Genomic DNA, 24,643 nt, shown 5'->3' with positions numbered 1-24,643 from the left:
TGGCAGAGGTAGGGTTGAATATTGTTTGGATTTTAATGATTCCGATTTGGGCTCTGCTTATCAATTCTGGTTATTAACGATTCTTGATTCCGATTCTTGGATGTGCCTGGTCAAAACAGGTTACAAAATAACGTGATTTGGGCAGCATGACTGGGTCATGCCTAGAATCACAGACTCACAAAAGATCTTGTGAGAGTGTTTCAAACCATGATCAGAATCAGAATCAGTTTTAATGCCAAGTGTTCTTTTGTCCCTCAACGTACCCAGGAGTTGGTCTCACAAAGATATTTTAGACTAGCCTGTAGTGTTAGACTACTGTTGATTTTGCCAGGTAGACCAATTCACAAAAATAAAAACTGACTAACTGTGAATTCATCCGAAAGACACACATGTTCTGCTGGGGTAAACGGAGCTGAGCAGTTGGATACAGTCACTCAGTTGGCCATTTTTTTTTATTTTGAAAAAGGTCTTAATTAACCCAGAATTCATTGTGCCATAGTCCTATTTAAGATAGTCAAGGCCAAAACTGCTTTGTGCAATGGATGAATTTAAATGTCTGTGTGAAGTCAGACTATCTGTCATGTCTAACACACAATCAATGACAAAGAAAATGTCCCCAAATCTTAACCACAGCCTTGTCATATTATAAAGCAAAATTAGTTTGTACAACTCATACAGATCATGCCAGAGTTTTGCAAATCAAGGGTTCATTCCTAGACACGACTGCAGGACTGTTTATCACGTTCTTATGTAACATGAAAGTGACAGTTGTTGGCGGTAATGCATGTTTGCTGACAGAGAGGATGACAAGAAAACATTTAGGGGGGAGGTGGAATTGTAAATACAGAGTAGGAGGCATCAAACCCAGCCGGCATTTATTTGCAACTTTCAGCTTTGAAACCTGTAACATTTGAAATTACTGGTACTGGTACATCTGGAGCCTTAATTATTCCATTTGAAAGGATGTTTTACTTTTTCAAGTCTTTAATTTGTAGGTCACTTGGTTTTTCTTATGAGGCAGTTGTTTTATTTGTTCAAAATAAAATAAGAAAATAATCAAATGTGATGAATTTCAGTTTGGTAATTTTATTTGTGCTGTGATGGTGGCCATGTCAGACAATCCTACAGTTAAGTAAATAAAAACATCTTACAAGTCATTCATTTTGTTTACTGAAAACATGGTTTGCTCCTACAAGAATTTAATTTAGATCTTAATCCACAATGATCTATGGTGACATTCAACCTGTTTGAATTTGTGATTTGCAGGTCAGTATTTGTTACCATGACCTCACCTTGTTGCTGGTGTTTGGCTGGGGGAAGGAGACGCTCATTCAGTAAAAATCTGGAATAATATAAGTACATTCAGTAGTCATTTTTAAGCCAAGTAAATGAAAGAAGGTGGTCTAAGTGCTAAGCCTGCACAATTCATCTCCTGAATAAGGGGATAATTGTGGGTAATTATGATAATTGGCCATTTACAGATATATCATCTTTGTGGGCTGGTGTTTGATAGCAAATACATTCACGTGTGCATGAAAAGATACAATTAAGACTAAGTTTAATTTCTAATTGACAGTAAAGAGTAGGGTTCAGTAATGTCTAGACTCATGAGTCAGTCACAAGTCAGTCTTTAAACGCTTTATTCTACGGAGACTGATTACAATTTTCCAGCTTTTGTAGCTAAAACTGGCTCCTTGAAAAATTGTAGGAGGTGAAGTTTTGTTTGCGGCTGTATTCGCCGCATCGTTCTATCAGCTGCCTTGTATTTATATATTCCCAGATGATCAGTAAATGGCAAGACCTGCGATTATCTGGTATCACAAGAGCAGGCGATGTAGACGGAATCGGTAAATGACAATGTATAAAGTGAAGAATTGTGATGGATTAAGATATCACTGTTGTGTGGGTGTTTTATGGACTATTCAGTAAAGGTAAATAGTTTGGTTAAATAAGCAGTTACTTTCTTGAGTAAATAAAGACTTATTATAATACTTAGAAAAACCCATCCTTCATTTTTGCCCTTGCTGTCTGACACTCCTTAAAATACATATTCATTAGTTCTAATCTGCTACATTTTTTGATAAGTTACTCATATTGGCTTTTAACTTGCAAAGCTTTTATTGCACTTTCAGTAAATCGATTTTACTCACCAAACTGAAAATCTACCTGTATTTAGTGCTTTTTGTGTAGTAACTTCAGACCATCTCTGCGTCTGGCATCATCCATCAGGCCAACCCTAGTACAGCGTTACTTCATTTACAGTACAGAATAATTTTGTTGTGTCAACATTTGGAATATTGATAACTAATAAGACATTACTGAACAGTGATCACATGTGACCCAGACATCTCTTAATAGATTATATATACCTGTATACCTTTTTTCAGCTCCCAGTCAATGCAGATACACCTTGAATCAGCCACAGACACATTAAAGACAATATTAAATGTTTTTCAGCTCTCAGAAACACCTGATATTGGGATTAATTTAATGATGAGAGCTGCAGAAGTAGATGAAATTGATTCGGTTTTGTTGCAAAGAAGAGTGTTTTTTTCTATCATATGAAAAGCAGCCAGATACCGTTGATCTTTCTTAAGCCGATCTACCAGTATTTCAGACATCCTCGTGATTATGAGAGACTCTAGCATTTCTTTCTAATAATGTAATTATTAGCTCCTATTCTCCTCTGTCTGTTCTTTGAGGTAGTTTTCAAGGCGAACTGAATAATGGGCCAAAGAAAAAGCCCCACTCTCTGCAAAATCAGTTGCTGACATAAGAATGGGTTAGCAGCACTCTGTGAAATAATGTAGGAGTGAGATTTCTCTGCTTTTTTAAAGACTAAAAGGAGAGAAAGGGTTTTAAATTGCTACTATGAGATGATTGAAGTGCTGTCTGGGATGTTTTTGTCATTTACAATGGAAGGACTTCAAAATCAGGGTTTGAGACAGATTCTCATTTGAATATTTCAATTTTTTCTGCAGTAATTTGATTTATTTAGTTTATTGGTTTACGGGATTAGTTTTAGGTTGGTTACTTTTGCCCAGTGTATGTCCTCAGACTGAAACTGTCATTTCGAACAGTTTTTTCTCTTTAAGTTTTCAGTTGTGAAAGTTGTTCCAAAAAGACCTTTAAAAGACTAAACCACTTCATATCATCTTATCTTTTCTCCAGGACAACAGTCGACGGGTGGAGAACATGCTCAAGCTGTGGATCATAGAGGCCAAGGACCTGCCGGCCAAAAAGAAATACTTCTGCGAGCTCTGCCTGGATGACTCACTCTACGCCCGTACCACCTGTAAACTCAAGACTGACAATGTCTTCTGGGGAGAGCACTTTGAGTTCAACAACCTGCCTGCTGTCAAGAGCATCACGGCCCACCTCTACAAAGACACGGACAAGAAGAAAAAGAAAGATAAAAACAACTACATTGGACTTGTCAATATCCCCGTCGCGGCCGTCACCGGACGACAATTTGTGGAGAAGTGGTATCCAGTCAGCACGCCCAACCCCCCAAAGGGCAAGACATCCGGGCCCATGATTCGGATCAAAGCTCGCTATCAGAGTATGAACATCCTTCCCATGGAGATGTACAAAGAGTTTGCAGAGTACACCACCAATAACTACATGCTGCTATGCTCAGTGCTCGAGCCCGGGATTAGCGTCAAGAACAAGGAGGAGATGGCGTGTGCGCTGGTCCACATTCTGCAGAGCACCGGCAAGGCCAAGGTTAGTACCGATAATGTGATTTATCTCCATTTTCCCCATGTTCGTACTCTCTGTAGAGGAATAATGGATAACAAAAGTAGAATTATCTTGCCACGAGGTACTGACAAGACATTATGAAGCACACAGAGGTTAACAGTTCCTCCGCCGCCCGCTCATCTTGTGAACTATTGACCCCCCACAGCTGTAATACAGAGCAGACAAAGACCAGACAGACAGGTGATTTCCTCTTGCCGCACCAGCCTGTATTACATTTTTAACTCGAGCTAATCCCTTACATGTATCCCCTGCAGTGCTTCACGGCATACCGATGCAGGACAGAAGCACAATATATCCGCGGCTGTCTGCAGGACTGCGAGCACGGGGAGATTAGTCTACCACAGTAGGAGCTAAGTCTCCCATGACAGCAGGCCGTTGGACTCCAGATAATCTCACATCCTTCTAAAATAGCTGTATTTTACTTAACTTCGAGAGCACAGCATTTGTCTTCTCAGTGCAGAGAAACAAGAGCCAGTACATTTTGACCCTGCATGACATCAGAGTGTGAGTTATTTGGCTGCTGATGAAAGGGGATGTAAAGTAGCTTTGAGCTGATTTGATCAGTCGAGCAATAAAAATTCATCAGAAAACATTTTGATATTTTGGTTGGTCATTTTAGGATCGGCAGCAAAAAGGGATTGTTTCTATCGGTCTGTTTCTACTTTCTTGTTGTTTGACTGCAGCCTTTTTAAAAATTAGATGCTAAAATCATAACAATATCCCATTCGTTTCTGCATTTAAAAAACATATTATCAAGTTTCTAGCAGCAAACTCAACCATATTCTTGTACAGCAGGTCCCCAGATACCTCTGCAGTGATTTTCAAGTTGTTTTATACTTTAACTCAATATACTATGCTGTTAAGAGTAGTTAAGTACATAAATAATGCTATACCATTAGTAGAAGGCCTTAAATTGACCTCGTTGTTGGTATCAGACAGTACTGCTTCCAGCAATCAATGATCAGCCCCAAAATTCCTGATTAGAGCTCCCCTAATCTTGGGAATTTTACACTATTTTCTGCTATTTTATGGACCAGATGATTAACTGAATTAATTATGAAATTATCTGCAGTAATAAAAATAAACATTAGTTTAATAATAGTCCAATTACCTCAGTCTCAAAGCAACTCTGATAAACAGTAGTCACTTTTTTGTCAGGAAACAGGCATCTTATTGTCCTTGTGATGTCTGAAATAACTGCTTTTATTGGAACATTGCTTCAGGCTTCTTTCTTCGCCACAGCACAAACTTCTCTGCCTCGTCAGTCTGTTGCCAGCGATGACTCGTGCCTCAATTTAGTTTTCTTGACAGTATCTCATCAACAGAACTTTGAAACTTTCTTTGACTTTATCACGGCTCAGTGGGATGATGAATGATCAGCGCTTAAGAAGTGATGTCTATCCGCACTGTACCGCCAGTCTGCCGTTTAGTTTAGGGGACTGATAGCTGCTGATTGATGGGGGGAGAAGGCCTCTACTGGTCCCCGGAGAGACGGTCACATCCTTAATTACTTTCAATTAATCCCCACCTTCTGAGCCAAGCACTAAAACTTTTACTTCTTTCTCATCTCCTGGTCTTCCTTCCCAGCTGGTTTTTCTGCTAGCTGCTGCTTGTAAAAAGACACCAGAGATGCTATTTTCAAGGATGTGCATCCTGAGAGAGACCCTCAAATCTGTATTCAAGAAAAATCAATAAAAAATTCATTTTAATTTATTCTTTGTGAGGCTGTAAATACTGAGAAAAGCTGCAGTTTCCTTTAGAAGAATACTTGAACAGAAGCTTTTGGACTGACGCAAAATGGAAGAATTAATGAAAGCTGCTGTCGAAATGTCGAGTGTCAGTGCTGTTTGCTACCGCAGCTTCCTCTCTGAAAAGACTTTCATCATTCAAGACATTGTGATGTGGTGTGACATATTTAGGCAGTACACACACACACACACACACACACACACACACACACACTCTCAAGTGCATGTTTTTCCTTTAGCCTTGATGGATAGAGCAGTCATGTCATGCCAACACACAGCACACACAGACAAACCACTTATCCTAAAATATTCCTCAGGCCTAATTAGGATATCCTCCACCGCTGCGTTGCTGCTTTATATACACACATCTTGGCCAATATTGCATGGTTTGTTCACTTAAAATCCAATGATGAAGTTCATTTTTCATGTCCTGCCAACTTGGGAGCAGCCTCTTCTAACATTGGTGAGTTATATTTTGGGAATCAAGCAATTTAGATAAACTCTGGAAAATCCTGTAAGGCTGGTTTCATTGTTTTCCCTGCAAATGTTTAATAGAGCCTTTGGTTATTTACCCCTCTGCTGGCTGTTGTCATGTCATCTTCCAGCTATCCACACTCTTAGAAATAAAGGTGCTAACTAGAACCATAAAGGGTTCTTCTGCTTGTCCTCTAAGGAGAACCCATTTTTGTTCCTGGTACAACTTGTTATAAATGTTTCACTCGGGACCCCTTCAGAGGGTTCCACCTAAAATCAAACATAAAGGGTTATACGTAAAACCATCTGTGAAAGGTTTCACCCAGAACCCTCTCTGGGTGTTCTATCCTGAACCTTTTCATCTTCAAAGTGCTAACAAGAAAACCCAAGGGGTTCTACTGAGATCCATTTTTTATTCCAAATGTTTTATCTGGAACCAACCCACAGGGCTCTACCAAGAACCCATTAATATTCCAAGGGTTTTATCTAGAACCCACCCAACAGGTTCTACCAACAACCATTTATATTTCCAATGTTTTATCTGGAAAGTCAACTGAGAGGTTCTACTGAGAACCCTTTAACATTTCAAAAGCTTTATGTAGAACCCACCCATGGAGTTCTGCTGAGGAGCCTTTAATACTCCAAAGGTTTTATATAGAATCCCCCACAGGGTTCTACTAAGAACCTTTTTTATATTATTGTACAAAGAACTTTTGAGGATTCCCTGATGAGAAATTTTCATCGTGGATTCCAACAATCCTTGAAGAACTCTTTCTTTTAAGAAGCTTTTTGTATGAAAATGGTTCTTAATGGAACCTTCAGTCTTAAAAGAATGCTTCTCAGGCCCTTTCTTCAAAAAAGTTTCATCAGAAGCAAATTATTCTGGGTAGAACCTCAGCCTTACAGGAAGAACCTTTTTGGAATTGTTATATTTAAGAGTGCAGACTCAAGTTAAAATCCATGAGTCAGTGGCTAATTCTGTCAGCAGCACAGTGGATTTCTATAGATCAGACAGAGAGACGGAGACTTTTCATTGCTGTTGCATTAGAGAGTCACAAAGGAGCACCCTCTTAGAGGTGAATAGGAGGTGAACGTCTCTTTTTTGGAGATGCGGCAGTAACTCTTTGTAGCGCTGAAGTTCCTCTGATGTGCACCGCGTTTAATCAGCTGTGCACAGGTTGGAAAGAGCTTCTAATTGCAGCTGGCTATTGTTAAGAGATGCAGATTGCAGGTTGTAACAGGCATTAGTATGCAACACCTCTAAGACTTGTGTTTCTTCCCGTGTCACTTTATCACCCATCACCGAATAATTACAGCCCGAATACTCTGCTCCGTTGCACACTCGTTCCTTCTCTCTTGTTCTCTCCCCACTTTCCGTCTTTGTCTTCCTTCATTTCTCTTTCACGCTTCATTGCGTCCTGAGGCCAAAGCTCTCTGGAGAGATGTCATTACTGATGCTGTATTGATGTCTGGATGCATTGGTGAGCACGACGGCCACGCCCTTCGTCGCTGCACACATGCTGACTTTACACATACACACACACACACGCTCATGTAAAATCACAAGACTTTAGCAGGTGGTTTCCCGTGATTTATTCAGTTTTTCCCATGAGCAAGAAAGCCCCCAGTTGCAGCTTCCCTTCACATTAAGGATGCTCCTGGCCACTAATTTTTACTGTTGATCAAACAAAAATGTTATTTTTGACTACTCAACTAGTATTAAAGTCAAAAACAGTTCAAACTGGGCACAGTTTATTAGTCCATAATACTGAAAATTGTCAGAAAAATATTGCATGCATTACGAGCTGTTTGAAGCCATTAATCGCTTTCTTCAATAGCCAAATCATACGTCATACCAAATTGTATCACTGAAATGTGAGTCATTATGAACATTGCACATTATCCTACAAAACAAGTGACAGCAATTCACTAAGTGTGTTATCTTTTCAGAGTAAACAGGATCAGGGTATTAGCTGCCACACAGTGTGGCTAATGTTAGCAGTGCTAGCACCAGCAGTCTGCTCTCCTTGCAAGTTAATGTTCACATGCCTGTGCTGATTACCTCTTGCTGAGTGGTTATATTTTATTTTGACACAGCTTATATACAACATTATTGCTGTACTGGCAAATTGAGCTGTTCACGAGATGTCATCCAGGCTTTAATGACGACTGTCATCTGCTGGGCCTGTACCCCTGAAATAATTTAACTGACCAGTGTTTCTGGTGCTGACTAGCAAGGGTGACAACATTTAATCATCTAGTCAACTTATAGTGTAACTTCCCTATTTCTGACATGTTTTAAAGTATGTGAAATACTTTGCTATCATTAATATTTTGTTTCCCCCATAAAAAAGTTCATAAAAAAAACTATGAAAAGGGGTTCAAAGAGCTTCTCTTTCTCCCTCATTGAGGAATTCTGCTTGTGCTGGATTTACTGTTGAAAGAGCATCAAGAAGGCTACCGTTAGCGTTAGAGGAAACATCAGAGAGATACAACTATACATGTTTGAGCCTAAGTCAGATCCAGACTTAGATGAGGAGGAGCAGACATATCAGAGTGCTGAATATAGTTAGCATTTTTATTTGTTTTCTGTTGTTCTTTAGTTTGTTAGCTTGTAACTGGCAGTAGCAGACATAGCTAATGCTAACCCCCCCCCCCCCCCCCCGTACTGACAACTCTGCTTTGCACTGGAGGTTTCAGAGATTGTGTTTTGAATTTGTTATGTGCCAAATCTAGCATGCCTGAGGTATATTTGAAGCTTCAGATTTTAGGGAAGTACACAGGCATCTCCCCCTTCAGTCAAGGATGATATATAAGTCCATATAGTTGTGGTCAGACATATAGCAGATATAAACATAAGAAAAAAGTGGAGGGGATCTTTAAGGCGTGTGGCTTTAGATAGCATAGGATTAGGCCAGTTGTACACAGTGGCTGTGGTTAAAATACGAATCAATGTATCAATCATATACTTTTCATATTATATCATGATTTTATTTCACTTTAAAATCATGAATCCGTCTCAAATCAAAATGAGAAATCCAGTCATAACATTTCTGCTGAGTTTCCATGCTGTAAGGTCATGACACCAGTCCATCACCTCCCCTGTGGGACATGCACGCTGTTATGTCTGTACACCCAAACAGCATTACTAGAAGCTCCACAGCAACAATAACAAGCCCCTCTGCAGTGTTGGAATTGCCTGGAGAAGTTCACCTTCCTTTCATCAGAAAATATCCACTCCTGGCATGAATCCTTTGCGTTATTGATCTCGCCTTGTCGACGCCTCGGCCCTCGGGAAGATTATGTTCTAATTTTGTTGCTGCTCCACTCAGCCGCGCTGACTGTTGGAAGTGACGATAAGGAGGATTTATCCTTATGATAACTGGCTGGAGGAGGGCGGTGCTCTGGTTATTATGCCATTGCATTTTATGTTACTGCTCCTCAAGGTAAACTAACAGCCCTGCTTAAGAGGGCGAAATATGTGAGCCTCTCCTCTCCACATCAGCTGTGGTAAACTGTCGTCGGCCCGTAGCACAGCTCCAGTTCTGTTAAGCACAGCCATCTTATTAATGCATTCAGTGCTGTCATCAGTGGGCAGTGATGCTCATCACCCCAGCTGTGGCACACAGGCACAGTTTGTCGTACGTACATAATGTGGTGTGACAAATGATTTACTAACATGACATGAAAAGCTGTGGTAGTTGTGTATTCCTCTGGGCTATTTTTTATAACGTGGTTTTGAATTAATCAGATGTCCCCTGAGAAGGCCAATGGGCAATCATAACATAGTAGCCGCTTGTCAATACCCTCCCCATTAACAGGGGTGTTGTCAGTATTACTTTTGATTTTGACAATAACCTGTTAATGTTTTTCATGCAGATGCTTCGCAAAATGTTTGCCTCCATATGCACTATAAACTCCAGTGGTTCAACTTAAAAATGTAAGTTAACTGTACTCAGGTTGAATAATTAAAGTCTTAAAGTTGTATTTCTTGTCATTTTGAGAGGACTGAACTTTTGTGTGACATGGATGATTTGGGGATTATAGCGTATGGCACTATGATGTCTGAATCACCAGACTCTTTAATAGCTGCAGTCTTATCATTTACCACATATGAGTTGAACCCTCTCATAATGCACTGAGATGGATGTTGGAGGAGATAGACGAATATTGTATGAGTGTGAAGTGTGTTTTAAGGAGAGATAGAGGGCACATTAAGACCAGTATTATGATAGCTACTCATGAAGGCATAGATCTACAGTAAAAGCTCTAAGCAGAACAGGAAATAAATACCAAGCACACTGATACTTACTGTACTGTACTGTACTTGCTCTCTTCACAGTCTCTCCTGTAAAATCTGCACTACAAAGACAGTGCATCCTATCCTCAGACTGTTTAATAATTCCAGCCTGATTTTTATTGGCCGTCTTCTGACAGCGTGGAGTGATGGAGAAGAGGTGAAAACATCCAAACAGAGAAAGGTGAACACACTGACAACAATGAGAGAAAAGGAAGGGAAAGAAGAAGAAAGGACATTTAGAGAAATCTAGCTTTAGCTTGCAGCAGCACAGTTTCTGGCTGCTGGCTGAGCAGAACAGCAGCAGGCTGCAGAGAAAAACATTCAGCTCTACAGTGATCCTCAACACATCGATCTGGAAGCCTCCTGACGTCTCTGTTGGCACTCAGATTACATAGAGTCTGTTTCTCCCCCTCCCCGTCATTCCTCTCACTATCAGTCTCTTTTATTGCTTAATTTTCATGAACCTAACTTGCATGTATGTAGTTTTATATGCCTAACATGCATGGGCACAGCAAGGCATGCAAATAAAGTGCCTTAGCATTAAAAACAGTGAAATAGAATGATGAATCAATACACTCTTCACATGAGTAAAATACTTTTGTGAATAAGAGCTGGTGATCATTGCTTACTCAGTACAAAACAGCAAATTCCCTTCATTGCTCCATATCCTTGATAAAATGCTCAGTTCACCTTGGCTAACATTTCTTTCAGTTTTGTACATGCTGGCTTTTAATTGTCCGCATTTTGTGTTGGCTGGAGGAGACTTTGCAGCAAAACCTTTGCCTCTATTTGTGACACATGCCATTTGCAGCTTGCAGCTCTTGCAAAAAGCTTTTGATTTTAAAAGTCTGAAAAACCTGATAGATGCACAGTTGTTTTTGACTCTTACTCTCAGAAATCAAGAAAACTAACCCACAGCAGTTACGTGGTTCCATGGGTCATGCCATTAAATTATGTACAGGTATTCATGTGTTTAATGCTAGTTAGTGATTGTCAGAATGCTAACACACTAACCTAAGAAGGTGAACATGATAAACATTACAGCTGCACAGAAGTCTTGTTAAAACATAATTAGCAGTTTAGGTGAGATAGTATCAGTTTTATCAGGGACTACACAAATAATCAAAATCGCAATATGGTCAAGTGCAATGTACAAATTGCAGGGCCTGCAATTTTGCTGCAGACAGCATTATGAAGTACTGTAGTGCCGCAGAGATGTCCTGGCTGACAAATCCTGTTCTTCATATGTAAGAGGATGTGTTTTTTTAGTAGAGACTCCTCAGAAATGTCACATCTTCATGATTTTAACAGGTTATTTCAGTGAAAATGAAAATTGTGATGCAAAAATTATCATTCCCGCTAACGTGAACATGAATTATATGGCAATTGCAATATCTGTCAAAATAGTCACAGTGTGATTTTTTTTTTTTAACTTCTTTATACTTTTTTATTTTCTAAGACTCAATATGAGACTGAATATCACAGTAAAGTGGGCAGACTTATTCAATAACCAAATATGCATTTCAGAGCTTTGTGGACTACATTTAAGTCTTAATAGAATAACAAGGCATGCAAACACACACACACACACAGAGTAAAGGGAGTAAGACAGCAAACATGATGTTTGGATGCTGATGACACTTGCTGTAAGACCCCCTCCAGTCAAACCTATCTTCATAATGATCGTGTGCACTAGCAGCTAAATCGGGAGAGCTGCAGCCCTTCCTGTTATTGCGTTGAATGATAAGCCTTCTGTGCCTACGGGAGGGAACCGCTTCCATTTCCATTCGGCCTCCGGTCCTCTCCGTCAACCCAATGTGACCCTCACAGGAAGAGCTGCAGGCTATAGCGCTGTAATACTAGCCACCAGTCTCCAGGGAGGGAGACCAGGGGAGGCAGAGAGAAAGATGGAAAGACGAGTAGAGCGAAGGATGGAGTGGCTGGAGTGGTTCCTGTGCCCCCCCGGGTATTTCCACAGCCCTTGCCCCAGGCTGGAAAACCAGGCTCATCGATCAGTCAAATTGTTAATGTACATTGTATAGAGTTTCTATTTTCCCCTCACGTTCAGTTCTTTCTTCTTACCTATCTGTAAAATATTCCAATTACTGAGTCCAATACGTGTCCTTTTAAGTTCTAAAATTGTGTATTTGCTGCCTGTACACACACATTTACCTGAATATCAACACTCAAAGCATCAACAGGTAATTTTCATTTTATTTGTTTTCTAATGAATCCCATTAGTTCCACAGTCCATGACTTCTCCAATAATGGTGTTTTATAGCCATTCACAAGACAAAAAACAATCTATGAACAAAGTATAAGCATTCGTGCCAAATGAAAATCTTTATTCATGCTTTGTTGGACATCCTTGGAATTTAAAACCCACACACAAAAAACTTATTCTTGCACTAAAATACGAGTTCAAGAACAGAACACCCTGAAAGAAAAGTAAGTGCTGGTATGAATATATTACTGGTGTGATTATCTTTCAGTGTTTTGTTTTATTTCACACAGGATTGTCATCATCTCGCCATTATACCACCTTCTAGGGCTGTACAGAATAGTTTGAATCTTAAAAGTTTTGTTTTTCATAATGCTGACATACAGTTTTGCTTTTGTTTTTGTATGTCTATTCATTATGTATTTCTACACAGTTACAGATAAACTTTTAAGAATTAGATTCCACTTGTGGCTGTGTAGGATCATTTCCAACTCATGTGATCCAAACATTTCTAATATCTCCAGGAGTGGGATGCACCAACTGGTCATTACTAAACTACTTAAAACCTTAAAATTTTGACGCATCGAGATGCATCGATAGTTGTTTTCTAATTGCATCGTAGCCCTCTGAAATTGGAATTGAATAAAATGGTGAGGTGTCTCATTTCATCTTGTTTCAAAGAGAATCTGACCTGTCAGCAGGCATCAGGAAGAACTATACAGAAACAGACAATCTTCTTGTGGATTGTCTCATTAACTTATGTGGGTCATATAGAGGCATCAGTAAAACACGGAGAATGTTTCATAACCAGTTAAAATCTCCTTGTAGTAGCTTTAATAAAAAGACTAACTCATTAAATCTGATGAATCACTTTATTCAAAATGAGGATTTTGTTTGAGAATTTATTTTTGGGTTGATGACGTCATGAAATATGACGAAGACCTTTAGAGAAGCTTATAAAAACGCTTGGTACAGCCCTACCAGCTCTATCAGGTTTTTTTTTTTTCTTTTAACATTCAGTGTTACATAAAGTACATTGATTCCCATTCACATTACGCAGAACACAGCTGGATAAAGTGACACATCAGTGGTATTTGAACCCACTTGAGTCATCCTCATATTCTCTAGGTGCAGACAGTTTTAAAGGAGCTGAATTTAGAAGAAAATGGTCTGCTTTACCTCTTTTTCGTCTTCCTGCTCCAGTATTATCCTTTTAAGGCATTTTATTGCACTCATGCTGGTATTTCTTTGCTTTATATTACCATAGAAACATAGAAAAACACAACTGAGCGGATACAAAGCATAAACATGACCCCTTTTTTCAGTTCTCTCTTTTCTTTCCAGACTCAATGTCCTAGCTTTGAAAGGCGCAGCAATTGAAAAGCATGTAATTTAAAACATCACTCTCCTGTTCAGTGTTCAGGTTTGTCTGACAGTGTGTCAGAAACTTGCAGTTAGACTCCCGATCTTGATCTCGATCATGTCGTCTCGTCAGTTTAGGGCCTGTGTATTTATATTTCAGCTTCAAAACTTGTGGGTGCAGCACACTGTGTGGTGGAATATTGCAGGATAAAGATGTAAGCACTGCACACACACACGGGGCTGAGCCTGGTGGTGATTAGATTGTTGTGTGTATAGCAGTGCAATGGACAGGACTTTATGAGTTTTTACTGGCAAGTAACCCCATCTACAGGGAACTTCTCATCTTTTTCAACAGGACTCTGCTCCCTACTATTTATTAGATCTGATCAGCAGCGCCGCACCATCTACCCTCCACTCAGACCCTATCTTCATATCACCCTCCGCTCTCTGTGCGTTGTGTGTTGGGGTTTTTTTGAGGCATGGTTTGGCTGATGAGATGTGGCAGCGATACAGAGAGCGTTCTACTTCTCCTTATTAGCACTGAAGCAGAGGGAAGGGAGGGTTGGGGAGGGGGGGCAGGCTGCAGGATTGAGGGCGTCAGAGAAAAGGCTGAGGGATGATGGGAGGGGAAAAGAAGAGACGGTCGCTTTTTAGGCCACCAATGCTCAGACGTTTATAGCACCAGTGTTTTTTTTTATGATTGAATGTATTGCAACAAATCATATATATATACTATAGTTAGCATTACTGCCAACCATTTTCCAAAGCATAGTAAAGATTTTTACACCGATTTCCTGTCTTCCAGGAAATCATTGGTTCCCACAGACCTCACTATGGTATAAATACCACTTGAAGAGACTTGGAAATTTATTTGAAGGAGGTGATCCATTACAGTGGATAAAGTTTTGGCTTTACAGTTGTGGCATGGTAAGGCAAACCAGCAGTGCGGCTGTAGGGATGGCAATGTCAATGTTTTAGTCAGTCGTCCACTTTGGTCCAAAATGAAAAATCTAAAACTATTGGAGGGATTGCCATGAAATTTTGTACAAACATTCATGGTCCTCAGATGGTTTATTGACAACATGTTGATATGTTTATAAAATAAAACATATCACATTTGTCAGAAATAGGCAGTCTTGGACTTATTTCCACCATTGTCCCGGGTTTTCACAAATGTTAGCATTCTAACACTCATGTTCACATGCTAGCATGGTCATTGTGAAGATGTTGGCATGCTAACATTAGCATTTCACTCAAAGCAACACTAAGGCATAGGCTTGCAGACCTGCAGTTGAACAGTCCAAAAAATTACATCCTGTGTCTTAAGAAAAGACACCTGCAGTTAGAATAAAATCTGACTGCACCTACACCAGGCTACAACATTATGTGACACTGGATGTTATTGCCGTAGGTCTGCTGTGGGGAAACTACAAGTGTCTGAAGATGGATACAGAATTCAACCAGCTGAATTCAGCCACTTAGTTACTTTTGGGTCATTTTACTCAGTTAAGAACCTTCCTAAGCAAAGACTCATAAAGTAGGGCTGTTGATGTACAATAACATAAAAAAAATGAATCAAGAAAATGGTCAGGCTGCCACAGGCTGTCGTTTTTAATTGCATGCTGAAATGAAAACCAGAAAAACAGTTGCCACCTGGAAGGTGAATCCCCAGAACATCTGGTATACACTGAAAAATGGTGGACATAATGTAGACCAATGCATTTTGTACTGTGGGCAGAGATGAAATATGGTGTGCACATCCACCGTTATGGTCCCTATAATTTCTTTATATCCATATGTTGTAATTAAGTTCCAAGCTTGCTTACATGAATAGTCATACAGAAATTCACCTATGCACACAGGCACATAGACCGTATCCTCCACCTGTAAGGTACTAGGTTCAACCAATGTCTACTCATGTGTAGCATGTCATTGTAAAAGCTTGTTAGTTAGTTCCAGTTTTTTTAGGCTACCAGCAGAAATTACTCTGTTATTGTTTTGTCTCTCTTTTGATCTCTCTCTCTCAGTTTCTGTCTCCCTCCATGTCTCTCTCCTCCTCCATTTCATCTGACCGTCCTCTCTAATCAGGCCTGGATTTGCCTCGCCTCAGTGGCCACATAAGGAGTGCAGAGCACAGAGGAAGGGAGGAGGAGAGGAGGGAGGGAGAGAGCCACAGAGGGGTAGAGGTTAGAGGAAAGATCATAATTGGGATGACATTTTCCTCCAATAAAAAAAAAAACAAAAACACAAGACCCCTGGTCTAATAATGGGATGGGTGTCCATACACCACAAAAGGTCACATTTCCTCAGGCATCTACTCTGTGTGTTGTGTGTGCTGTTCTCTGCTGCATGCTTTATTTACAATAAACATGAATAAAGTCTATTTTATCTTATATTATCTTATCTTATCTTATCCACTCTGTCCAGTGAGTTCTTGACAAATACATTATTAGGAATATTATTTTACAGTTATCATTATTACTTCATATCATTTAAATGTCAAAGTGTTACCTAAATGTAATGTAATGCTGTTGGAATAGATGAGATTTTATGGATTAGAAAGTATCATCAAAAACTGATGGCATTAAAATGATGGTTCAGATAACTTGATGTAGGATTGGATGAGGTATTTATTGATAGGCAGTGTTGGATGGCGGTCAACACACCCCCAGTTAGGAGAAGCACAGAGGGACACCAGCACAGAAGCAAAGCAATGAACTGCTGGTGTTTTAGCCACTTAAAAAAGATCCAGTAAAAAAAAGCATGTGCTATATTTAGAATATTTTCACCACTTCACTTTTCCATCAGACAGCTTTCTTTAAGGGGAAATTACCATTATACAAACCAAATGTTGCTCTCTCTCCAAACCAACCAAATCTCATAGGCGAAATCTGTAATTTTATCTTGCGAAACATCAGAGTTGCTGGTCTACCACTGCCTTGATCTGTTAGTGCTTTTGTGTTATTGTGTGAATTGTAAATGCAAACTATTCATTTAAAACTCCAAAGTCACACAATTACACAAACAAGCTAACCGGTCAGGCAGTGGTTGTCCAGGTTGTCCAGCAACTCCTCTGGGAGATAAAATTGCTGATTTTGCCTATGGGGTTTTGGTTGGTTAGGAGAGAACAATATTTGGCTTCTGTAACAGTGGTTTCCTCTTGGAAGAGGCTGTCCGATGGCAAGATAAAGTAGTGAAAATTTTCTAAATTTAACATCCACTTAAACTATGTTTCCATGGACCTATTTTTAAGTTGTAAAATCCCTCTTGTTGCTAATCCTGTCCACAGTAGTTCATTCAACTTCGATGCTGATGGCGATGGGGAAAAACTGAACTGGATATACTATAGATAACACACTGACTTCAAACAAGTACCTCATACAGGCCCACTTCAAATAATTCAAATTATACTTTTAAAGTTCATGTTTTGTCTTACAACATTGAATTAGTATCCTACATTTAAATGTGGCTTTTTGGACAGTGGAAAATGAAAAAAAAAACAACTTTAATTTCTAAGTGAAAACAGATCTCTACAAAGTTATCTAAATTAATTTAAAACAACAACAAAATACTTGTTTTGATTAGCATTCATTCCCTTCAAGTTTAGTAGATTCCTTTGGCAGAAATTTTATCCTCGAGTCATTCCAGGACAAACTTTGTTTTGTTTGTAGTTTTGGCTTTATGCTTTGGGTCATTGTCTTCTTCCAAGTCGCAGGTTTCTTTCAGGCTACATCAGGTTTCTCTCCAGGATTCCCCCATATATTTCTGCATTCATTTCACCCTGTACCCTCAGAAGTGTTCTGGGGCATCAGCATGATGCAGCCACCGCCGTGCTTCACAGCGGGGATGCTATGTTTATGATGATGTGCACTGCAGTGTGACATGCCGTTTAGTCTGATGGCCAAAAAGCTCAATTTTGGTCTCATCAGACCGTAGAATCTTCTTCCAGCTGACTTCAAAGTCTCCCCACGTGGCTTCTGGCAAACTGTAGCCGAGCTGTCATGTGAGGTGGCTTTCTCTTTGCAACTCCCCCGTAAATCTGTGACTGGTAAAGCATCCAGCCAAGTGTTGTTGTTGATGCACAATCTTTCCAAACTCAGCCTCTGAAGTTTTGAACTTCTTCAGGGTTAGGTCTCTTGGTACCGTCCTTCACGGGCTGTCTTCTTGCACAGTTATTCAGTTGTAGATTTTCTTTCCATTCCTAAATGATAAATTAATAATGAACTATAGACTGAGGGCTGTGAAGTGACTTGGTAATTTTCTTATGTGCATCCCCTAATGCATGCTTTTGTGTTCTGATGTTAACGGTTTGTGGAATTACTTGGTGTCCCTCAATCGTCATGCTGCAGGTTTGGCCACAAAAAGAAACCAAACCAAACCTCGGATCTGTATTTATAATACAAACTGGCTGCAGTCAAATGCCTGGACTTAAAATAAGCCCTCTGGGTTTTTTGCTTCTTCTTGCATTATGTATTATTTGTCATCCTTGTCTTTTTTGTGTATACATTTTTTAATTGTGCAAAATAAATCAGACTGTGGAGTAGGAAAAAGCTTTTTTCATGAGCCTTTTTTAAAAATTATTTTTTGTTCTTCTCAGGCTTTAATCAATAGGACAGCTTTAGATAGCCAAGATATAAGAGAGAAAGCGAAGGAAACATGCTGGAATTTCACATATGGCTGCTGCTGAGGACTCAGCCTCTGTACATGGTGCAAATGCTTTACCAACTACCACGGCACCCCGATCATGAACCCTTGAACATAGAAACAATTAATGGAAACTGTTTGAGAATTGTAGACGTTACAGATCTTTTTATCCAGCCACCCTGTTTACTTGTATGTGTTTACTGTCCAGTCTGGACTGATATGAAACAGTTGGGTAAACACAAGTGTTACTAATGATACTAATTAGGTCCCTTTCCATTTAGTGTAACAGAGCCTTTTAAGTGAGCCAGTATGCACAATAGCAGCACTCTGACTCTGTTTGACCTGAATGGAACAATACCTTAATTAGTATCATGGGTGTGTTTAGCCTACACACAGGTGATCTCCATTTGACTCATAATGTGACTTCTAAAACCAACTGGCTACACCGATGAGGATCTAAATATGCCCCAAGTGAGCACTAATGCAAACTTGCACAGCATTTAAATCACTTTGTAGACATTAAAAGGATACTTTTCTGTTAATCAGTGTAAAAATGTCCATTTTAATCCCCTTAGATTCAACATTGTGTAAGAATAAACATGAAAAGTTGTTTCTTTTTATAAGCATTGTATTATTTGTCTCATTAGCTATCTGTGTAAATAGCAAACCAGCTACAAAGCCACACACAGAAATAAACATACACACCTCTAATGCTTCAGTCGGGGTTTGATTTAAGTGTTTGTTGATATGCGCATTTGTTAAACTTAAGTTTAGATTTTCTTCTCCGTAGGTTTGTGTGTGTGTATACGTGTGTACGGCGCTGATGCATGTGTGAAAATGTGCAAATGCGTTAACCAAAAAGGCTCCTTTCGCTGCACATCAGTGGGTGATTGGCTCCCTGTGGTGTATCTTTGATTAGCCGGATAACAGGCTTCTGCAGCAGCTATAGAAACCCGTCTGAGAGGCTCTGTCGCTTTCTTTCCGCCTCCTCCTCTGTTCTTTAAAGACCACCGCTCTGTCTCTTCTTCCTCTCCTCCTCTATTCCTCTCTGTACATCTGTCACTCGCCTCTCTTCTCCCTCGCTGATACGCTGGTTCCCCTAGTTTAACAAGCTGCCAGGGGACTTACATGAGAGTACACCCAGAAATTTGTTGAAGGGATCTAAACAAGGGATGATTCATCCCCAGATGGCTCCATTTCCATCTCTCCCTTTCCGACTTTGAATTTTTTTGAGCTTTAATGCCTGTCTCCAACTGTTATTTTCTTTCACCTGATGAATACTATGCAGTCCTTATGGAGTAAGACAAATAAATAAGAGCATTCAATCCAAATCTGCCACTGCCAATTAAAAAGAAAGATGAAACACATTTTAGACTTGACATGTGTTGTTTTAAAGTGATCATAACTTTAGTAGAAACTTGGCTGGCTACTATGTAAGTCCACATTTACTCCCAGTTTGTATGAGTGGGAAACAGAGACAAGCATTTTTCTGCCTTCGTTGAGTCATTTCACAGAAAAACAGGTGTCAAAATCTCTCTTTGAGCGTTTGAATGAAAGTGAGGGAAACATTTGCTGCCATTATATGAAAATATGAGTCCTGTCACTGTTTTTTTTGTCTGCTCAGTGGTAAACATGTTGTTTCTCTCCGCATGCTGAGTTTCAGCTCTGGAATATGTCAAATTCAAAGGATGATATGAATAGAGCTATTTTGTTTCCCTCTCATTTATTGTGATGACAGAATTATGTTTTGTTCTCATTCACTGGTCATAAAAATGTGATGTGAAAACCTGTCGCAACCAGCATGGCAATGTGGAGTGAACAGGTGCAACTGTCAGAGGTGATTAGTGCTACCTGGACTGATCCAGTACAACAAGTCAGAAAATAACTTTTTTGTTCTTGATAGCAACTCAGTACGCTGTATTTTGCACATACAAACATCATGGCAACATGTCCACACATACAATTTGTACAGTACTATGTGTACGACTGATTTAATGAGACACAAGAGACAGAATCGCCGATAAACAGCTTTCGCGTACTGAGCAGCCATCTTGGATTTTGAGGTTGAGGTTGGTGAGGTTCCTTCAACTTTTAAAGTCAGAAATTCCACTTCAAGGGGATGTTCCAGATGAAATTCCCAGCTGGGAATCTGGAAATTCTGACTCCCCAGTTCAAATGTAGCGCACCATTAAGGCCACTTGCATCACTGTATGTATGTAAACATGCTATAATCATTATTTTTTTACTTTTATGTTAACAGCTGATCAAATGACTACATGTATGTGAAAAGAGTTGCTCCTAGTGACAGACATAGAAATATCATACATAGGAGCCACACTGACTGCTTTTGCTGGCAAGTCAGTGGAGTAAGTTAGGAAAGAAAACAAGTTTTTTTCTTACTCCATGTAGAAACACTTGAACAAAACAGGACTCATTGAAAGCAGCTGAGAAAAAAAATGTTATAGTGCTTTAAACCCAGAAAAACTGAAGCTGCTATGTATTAATACTCATCAGCTTTTTTTTTCCAGCAAAAAGCTCTAAAAGCTCAGCATACACTACCTGCCCAGCAGCAGAAGCAGACAGAAAGTCTGCAGCTAGCTGGTGAACATTGTGCTTAATTTAGCCACTAAAAAGACAGATATTTCCCTCAGGAATTAGTGGAGAACAAAACATAGCTAGGAGAGAATATTGGATTTATGTTCATCAGGTGGCCAGAAAAGTGATTCCAGTGTTAATGTTGCTCTGTATCTGCTGGACGTGTAAATAAACAGCTATTTGCTTCAGCTTCAACTTGTGATAGGCAATATGTAGATATTCTGCTGCCCTCAAATGGCCCCAAAAACAGTTAATGCAGGTTCAAACTCATATTTCCATTTACAGTAAGACTGTAACTTGTATTTTTCTTGTATTCATTGTATGTTTCTCTTGTAAGGAGTCCTCTGAATGATTTTGTTGGATGGGGATAAGTTACACACATGTGCATTCTTTTGATGCACACTGTAATTAAGCCATGATTTACAGTTATTTAATTACCACCTTTTTACACCAACCCACAGTGAGACAGACAGTCTTTACAAATTGGCTCATAGTTGGCAGACAGAAGCAGAATCTTTTTTTTTTTTTGCCAAGTAAGTTTTTACATACAAAGAATTTGCTGGGGTATGTTGGTGTAGAACAATAAACATAGTACAATAAAAATAGAACTAAAGATAAAAGCAAGTCCTGGAAGTCAAGAAGCATAAATAGCAAAATAGATAATTGACAATAACATGAAAAAATATAATAACAATAGAGAAACATAAATATAACAGCAAGTTAGACTAAATGGCTCATCAAAACAGGCAGACAAGACAGAAGAAAGGCTCACAGAAGAGTTACGGTGACTCACGACAATCTGGCAAACAGGTGAATAGTGGCCGAGGGGTGTATTTATACTGTGGTAGATTAGTGATGGGGAGCATGTTGGCCAGCAGATGACTGGTTTCAACAAGAAGCACATGGAGGACCACTGGTGGACAGGTGGAATAAATGACAGAAAATGTTATGCTGTTTTCCATTCAAAGTTGTAGGTCAGAATATTCCACTGGAGATTTCCAACTTCCAACCTCAAAGCGTTCTAGGTGCACAATGCCAAATGTAAACAAGAAACATGGCTGACCCTGACAAACTGATGTTTCTTTTTGTAGACACAACTGAACCCTCAGCAGTGAAGCCTTCTCGCATATATAAACGAAGCTGAATAACACTGGCAACATATTTTGACACCAAAAGTTATTAACCCTGTTCTTATCTTGCTTTTTTTCTGCAGGACTTCCTCACAGACTTGATGATGTCTGAGGTGGATCGCTGCGGGGAGAACGAGCACCTCATCTTCAGAGAGAACACGCTAGCAACAAAGGCCATAGAGGAATACCTCAAACTGGTGGGACAGAAGTACCTGCAGGACGCCCTCGGTGAGTGAGAGGAGCGCTGATCTGGAAGGGAGGCTCTAAACTACTGCTGTTCAAGGCGAAAATAGTTTTGAAAGCTAAAAAAAGAAAAGCTGCTTGAAGTTCCTCTTTTTTATGTATTTTTGTTTTTATGTTTGTCCATTTCCGCTGCAGCATGGGGAGCTTATTTCTTCTCTCTGTTGTCCTCGCAGTCACCTCTAAACTTTTTCACTCTCTCAGTCATGGAAAGTGTTTAGTTTACTGCAGCGGCAGTCAGTTTAATATAGTGGCCAGAGTCAGTGGTGGATTCAGGCTGTCTGAGGCGCACGGGTGAAAAAATTAAAAAGGGCACCAGCTGTATGCAGTAGGACTCCAGTGTGCTGAATGTTGTAATGTACTTTATCTCATTTTGTCCACTGGAAGGGCACCCTAGAGGGTATTTTATCATGTTTTGTCCACTGGAATGACATTCTAGAGGGCACTTTATCATGTTTTATCTGTTGGAAGGGCACTCTAGAGGGCACTTTATCACCTTGGACCACTCTAGATGCCGTTTATTATGTTTTATCTATCAATGGGCCATCCAAAAGGGCACTTTTACTGCATTTCTTTGAACATGAGTCCTTCAAGGGGGGCGGTTGCCCTTGAGTCCACCAGTGCTATAGTACAATTAATCAAAACACCAAATAGCATTAGAGATTGAATGCATCAGTCCTCTGCGTCCAAGAATCATTTTGACAGCGAGACAACTGAAGCAACACGTCCGTCATCTCAATTTTTGGAGGCTCACCGTGGATAACACAATTCAGACTGTGACAGGAAATATGTGTTTGTCTGGCTTTGACGGGCATTGTTGGAATTCTAAACCACTTACAGGATCAGCTTTGTAGAAGATTATTATGAGGTGATTGTTTGACCCCCTTACTCCCACTTCTACAATGTTAGTCCAAGGTTAGATCAGGTGTGTTTGTCCGTCTGCAGTCCTAACAATAAGCACTCTGTATGCACTGTGTGCTTTTCTCCCTGCCCGATTCAGAAATGTACACAGTGGTGGTTTAATCTACAAACGACACACATCCTTCCTGGCACTTGTCTCTTTTTCTGTATGCTGCTAATATTAATGCCCAGCTTGTGTGTTTATGTCATTCTCTGTGTGTGTGGCTCTCTCTCTCTTTGGCTGCCTGTTTCCATGCACATTTCTCTCTGGGTTGTTCCACAGAAATATTGAAGGCTGGTAAATAATGCATGACTGTTTTTGGTTCAGTTTTTGTTGTTTAACGTCTGGCTAAACTGTTGAAATCACTGAAACGGCGACTGGGGCGACACAAGGACAGCCACGGGGTCCCTTTATAGGCTGTTGACTCATTGAGATCGTAGCAGTAATAGTGTGTCTTTTATCCGGACGGCTGTAACAAAGAGGATGTTGTTATTTTTTCCACCATTTTTGTGAGTTTAACCTTGTTCGGCTTATGAGAACCTCCCAGGTCTGTCAGTCTCTGTGTCTGTTGTCACAGGTCAAACCAGGGAGTGATCAAGGACAATGTCAAACTCTGTTCCCTGTAGCTTTGGCATCATATTCTCTTCCTTTGTCCTGGCTTAGCTCAGCACTTTGGAACAACTTCAAATCACAAACAAAAAAAGCACTATCACAGTTCCCCCTTTCCCTGCTGGGTTTATCTCACAGATAAGCTGGGAAACAGATCCACAAATATATTCCTTAATGTCTCATGTGTTCTATTTTTTGTTCTTCAGGCGAGTTCATAAAGGCTCTGTATGAGTCAGATGAGAACTGTGAGGTGGATCCGTCCAAGTGTTCATCAGGCGACCTGCCAGAACACCAGAGTAACCTGAAGATGTGCTGTGAGCTGGCCTTCTGCAAAATCATCAACTCATACTGGTGAGTACTGGGACGCAACTTTAAGCTTTTTATTTTTGTGTATAAAATTGTATAACAAGGCCAGAAGTGCCTGATGGCACATCCTGTACCCTTTTAAAAGGATAGTTGATAGTTATTGAGGGATCTTTTGATTAGTTTGTATGCCAGTTAGCAGCAGTTATCATTTATAAAAGTGATTCGTTGTTCAGACCTTGGATAAATGAGTTTTTAAAGCAACTCTGAAATAAAAATGCTCTAAAGAGCCTTAAAACTTAACTAAATGTCAAGATTAAGACACATTTATCATGCAAATCACTCCTACTTAGA

The 24,643-nt window shown here is 39.8% G+C and overlaps 1 protein-coding gene across 11 annotated transcripts in view; it reads left to right on the top strand.

Annotated features, from left to right (window-relative positions):
- The window catches only part of dab2ipb (DAB2 interacting protein b), a 215,355-nt gene that overhangs the window by 155,059 nt on the left and 35,653 nt on the right, over positions 1-24,643 (top strand). For all 11 annotated transcript variants that reach the window (XM_084745330.1, XM_084745329.1, XM_084745333.1 and 8 more), the window contains 3 exons: positions 3,172-3,726; positions 22,320-22,464; positions 24,193-24,337. In XM_084745330.1, the coding sequence (XP_084601456.1) occupies positions 3,172-3,726; positions 22,320-22,464; positions 24,193-24,337 (845 nt within the window). The remainder of the gene's footprint in view (positions 1-3,171; positions 3,727-22,319; positions 22,465-24,192; positions 24,338-24,643) is intronic.

This window comes from Lutjanus erythropterus, chromosome 20 (genome assembly GCF_056507025.1).
Source record: "Lutjanus erythropterus isolate fLutEry1 chromosome 20, fLutEry1.hap2, whole genome shotgun sequence".
Taxonomy (NCBI): Eukaryota; Metazoa; Chordata; class Actinopteri; order Lutjaniformes; family Lutjanidae; genus Lutjanus; species Lutjanus erythropterus.
This window is presented reverse-complemented; position numbering and strand designations above follow the sequence as displayed.